The following is a 5,011-nucleotide window of genomic DNA, read 5'->3' on the forward strand; positions in this document are numbered from 1 at the left end:
GTAATAGGAAGTGAATCTGGAAATTGGAAGCCAGTCATGAGTTGCAGCTAATTCTAGAATATGTATATAATGAACATCATTTCCCAAACATAGAGTTGCATATGCATATTTTCTATAATGAGAGGGAATTGCAAGGGTAATGCCTACTCCAGAACAAAGAAATCTACGGTCAATAAGGAGAAAGAAAACAAAAAGGGTCCCAAAGGAGGTATAGAGCAGGAAATTAAAATGAGTTATTGTAGGTAAGAACTGGCACCTCTGGAGTCCAGGAACTCGGTATATGCATGCTCATCTCCCAACCTTAATTTCACCAGTGACCCTTTCAGCTAGGCAGACTATGTGTAAATTCACTCCAGGAGCCCAAGGACCCACCTCCAGGCCTTAGAGAGAATTTACAAGGGTGCAAAGCATGTGAGACTTATTAATAATGAGACCTGTCAGTAGTGGAGCTGGGGGTGTGCAAGAGATGCACATGAGTCAAACACTTGCCTGATCTTCTGGTAATAGGCCAGTGCAACGGGCACCAATCACTAGCCAGTGTTCCATTCTGGTTCTGTGTCTTTCCCTCCACTTGCTTGGAAGTTTGAGATGGGAAGGGTGATGGCAGAGTAGTGCTAAGTAAATCTATAAGATTAATGGAATAAGAGGACCCCATTCAAGCCAGATTTACTACATAGTCATCACTTACCTGCTGAAATATTTTTTTCTAATGAACTATTTTTTAAAAAAGATTTTTAGAATTTAAATTCTAAACGGAATGTCTCCTTTAGAATGACAGTTGCTTTCACAGGCTGATTGTGATTTTGGAAAAGCACCACGGTAAGTGCGTGTGGGAGGATCAGGAGTGAGCAGCAAGGGAGGAACTGTCAGAAGCGGGTGGGGCCAGGCTGTGAGGAGGATATTTGTGAGGAGTTGAAGGCATGTTGTAGGGTAAACCCTGTACAACACAGAGATTTCTGGAACTGGTTGCTCTCTTTTGTTCATTGTCTGGTAAGAGAGTTAAAGCAGTGGCAGCGCCACCCTTCCAGCTCAGAGATCTAACTTTGACCAAGCTTCTCCCTGTCTTCAATTCCTCCCACCTCTGTGCTGATGAAGGAAATGTCAGTGAATAGGCAAGCATGAGCCAATTTAAAAAGTAAAATGAAACTTGGTTCTGTTCAGCATTCATATTATACTATAGGAGGTTTACTAAAAAGGTTCTTAACCAGCTAAAGCAAAATGGTAACCTCTCTACAACTATACATGCACTAAAATTCATACTTTATTCTGGCCTGGGTGATGACGAATGGACTTTAAATATTTTCCTTTTATTTAGATCATCTAAACATCTCTATTCTTGATTTCATGAAAACTATATCCAAAGTATAGAATCTTTAATAGTTATTAAAATATTTAGTTAGTTTATGTGTATAGATATTTTGTATACATGCATATATGGGCACCACAAGACTGTCATGCCTAGTGCCTGCAGATGTCAGAAGGCACTGGATCTCTTGGAACAGGAACTATAGATGGTTGTGGGCTACTAGGTAGATGCTGAAAGACAAACCCTGATCTTTTACAAGGGCAACAAACAGTGTCTCATCTCTTGAACCCCCCAACGGGTAGGTCCTTAATAACAACAAACTCAAAAGATGAAAAAGAAAAATCGATGACCTTCCCCAAGTTAACTAAAGGCTGAAGAGATCAAAGGGGCCACTTGTTCCACTGCTCCCCAGTCCTTAAGGTCAAAACCAAATGTGAGCTCTCAGATGTATTGAAGTCTACTTCCTCGGATATTTGTGACTGAATTCATGGAAGGGATGGGAGGGAAAATAGTATTTGCTATTTCAACATAGTGGTCATGTTGCTACTAACACTCATATATATAATTATGTCAATTCCTCAATTCACGACTTAAAGTTTCTATCCCATGTTAGCCACATTTGAGCTTATATATAGGTTCATGCTATTAATAGTTTGTGTATGTGTGTCTGTGTGTGTGTGTGTGTGCACGTGTGTGTTTAGCATTAAACCAAAGTCATGCTCTTGAACAGTAAAACTCTTTATATCTTGGATATCTAATGCTTTCTGCAGTCCTTACTTCTTGCAAATCTTCCTTGTATAATAGATTAATAAATTTCACTGATGCACTTAACCAGTCCAGTTACATTCTTTTTTGCTCATCATTTTATCGGCTAGTATCATGGACCATTCTCTGCTCATTCTAGAACTGAAGATGGGTTATTGAAGTGGTAAGGTTGTGAGCATGGTAGTGGCATATAATCGTCAGGCTGTAGCTTATCCCTCTGATGCCAAATCACATCCACATGAAGGCCTTCATCTGTCCTAAGGCAGATGAAGCACAAAGCACACTGGGATCAGGTCCATCGTGATTCAAAGCGTCTGATTGGCAGATGGGGAAGTTACATAGATGAATCAAAAGTATTATTTTTGTGCTTCTTGATGAACAACTCTCTCACTTTCAGTGTAAATTAACATTTTTTGATGGGAAAAGACAACCAGACATGGATACATGAATTTATCCTCCTTGGCCTGTCCAGTGACTGGAATACTGAAGTCTCTCTCTTCGTCCTGTTCTTGCTGATGTACTTGGTGACAGTATTGGGGAACTTCCTCATCATTGTTCTGATCAGACTGGACAGCAGACTCCACACTCCCATGTATTTCTTTCTCACCAACCTGTCCCTGGTGGATGTGTCTTATGCCACAAGCATCGTCCCCCAGCTGCTGGCTCATTTTCTTGCCACACACAAAACAATCCCATTTCTGAGCTGTGCAGCCCAGTTATTTTTCTCTCTGGGCTTAGGAGGGATTGAGTTTGTCCTATTAGCAATGATGGCCTATGACCGTTATGTGGCAGTGTGCAATCCACTGAGATACTCCGCCATAATGCATACAGGACTATGCAGTAGGATGGCTATTGTTTCTTGGGTCGGTGGTTCCATCAACTCAGTCATGCAGACTGCTATCACCTTCCAACTGCCCATGTGCACGAACGTGTACATAGACCATATATCCTGCGAGCTGCTTGCTGTGGTGAGGCTGGCCTGTGTGGACACCTCTGCCAATGAAGTTGCTATCATGGTATCCAGCATCATTCTCCTGATGACTCCATTCTGCCTGGTCCTCCTATCCTACATCCAGATCATCTCCACCATCCTCAAAATCCAGTCCAAAGAGGGAAGAAAGAAAGCCTTTCACACCTGTGCCTCCCACCTCACTGTGGTTGCCCTGTGCTATGGCATGGCCATTTTCACGTATATACAGCCCCACTCCAGCCCCTCTGTCCTACAGGAAAAGTTGATTTCTCTATTCTATGCGATTTTGACACCCATGTTGAACCCCATGATTTACAGTCTAAGAAATAAGGAAGTGAAGGGGGCTTGGCAGAAATTACTGGGACAATTCTCTGAGTTCACATCAAAACTGAAAACCTGAGGAATCTTGAACACCACTGAAGAAAAAGGCTTTGCTCCTGTGTTCTGCACCCAACTCAGATGTGACAGTCATTGCCATGGAGATAAAGGTGGGGCTGACACGTCATGACTGGTGATGTTATGCAGGAGGCTGAGTGACTGTGCTAGGGTATGGGTGTGGGTCTATTTTTATGTCACATCTGAGTGTACACTGGAGCTAACCTGCACTGTCACTTAGATCACACCATTACTCAATCTTGATTTATACAGCATGACAACTTGAAAAAAAAACACTAACCTTTCAATTTTTTTGCATTGCTTAATATCATAAACCTCTTCTTGACTTTTACATTGTCCACAAAGTATTCTATACAAGTATGTACGTCAATATCTTTCAGAAAAGTTTATGGTGTTCCCAGGGGGCTAGAAATGCATCTTTAGGTCTGTAGACTCAAACAATGCATACTCTGTGTAATCAGAGGGAGCTACCAAGTAAGTCAACATTTGGAAGAAACTGTTGTTAAAGCCTTTAAGATGTATAACTACCTACATGTACCACCAATGGCTTTCTGTTAATATCAACAACTGCAGAAAGAACATGAGGCTCTTACTTCATCTTTAAAGGGATCAACCAAAGATTTTCATATACTCAGTTACTATACAGTTAAAACCTTTAACTTTCAGGTACTAATAAATAGCTTTCAACCAATTTCAAAGTATATATATGGTGTCTATGTAAAATATGGAATAGGATTAATTACTAAAAAATTTACAAGTCCTTCCTCTAAATTGTAGAAGCAAGATAAATCCCAATATTATGATACATAATGTATAAGACCTCAATGACAATGCCTGCAAAAGGAAAGCTGTTTCTGCTAGAGGCAAAGAGTGGTATTACCTATGTAATACCTACATTTCATTCTCACAGAGGAAGACACAGGAAGAGGCTGTACACTCCCAGCTGTGACTGTTCTTTTGGACACATGTTTGTAAATTTTTTACATTCCATGGCATGTTTATCCTTAAGCATTGCCCCCCCAACCCAATTTGTCTAAAGTCTTTATGTGAAAATGGTTTTTCAGCTTTTATAACTTAGGAAAGAGAAATAGTGAGGGCACTGGTTATATATACAGTAACAGACTAGCACAGTCACACATTCTGTTAGAATTACATATTTTTTTCATTTTGTTTTATATGGCTTTTAAGACTATACTTTTTTATGGATTAAACCTTATGTAAATTAAGATGTTTCTTGAAATAACAGCTCTCTCAGGTGTGGGAAAGACATTCTCAGTAGAAGGTAGAAAAGTATTGTTGCTTCAGTGAGAAGGTGAAACAGTGTTCTAATAAAGTCACTACATACAACTTTTCAAAAAGTTGGGCACTGAAAGGTGCTGGGTGTATTTAATCTCAGGCCCACCCTGAGAAGTGGGGTATGGTTTTATGCATCCATTTTCCAACCATGAGAATAAACTGTTTGGAACCATGGACTATCTTTTTTCACCAAGATCCACAGTGGGGAGCCATAAAGGAGGCCTTTGCCTACAGAGCTGCAGACTAATCTTCCATAGAAGGTCTCTCTGCATTCATAC

The 5,011-nt window shown here is 40.4% G+C and overlaps 1 protein-coding gene across 1 annotated transcript; it reads left to right on the top strand.

The window, feature by feature from the left end:
• Positions 1 to 2,487: 2,487 nt before the first annotated feature.
• Olfr453 (olfactory receptor 453) lies at positions 2,488 to 3,441 on the top strand. The gene has a single exon (NM_001011799.1). The coding sequence runs from the start codon at positions 2,488 to 2,490 to the stop codon at positions 3,439 to 3,441; it is 954 nt and encodes a 317-aa protein (NP_001011799.1).
• Positions 3,442 to 5,011: the final 1,570 nt, after the last annotated feature.

This window comes from Mus musculus, chromosome 6 (assembly GCF_000001635.26).
Source record: "Mus musculus strain C57BL/6J chromosome 6, GRCm38.p6 C57BL/6J".
NCBI classification, from domain to species: Eukaryota; Metazoa; Chordata; class Mammalia; order Rodentia; family Muridae; genus Mus; species Mus musculus.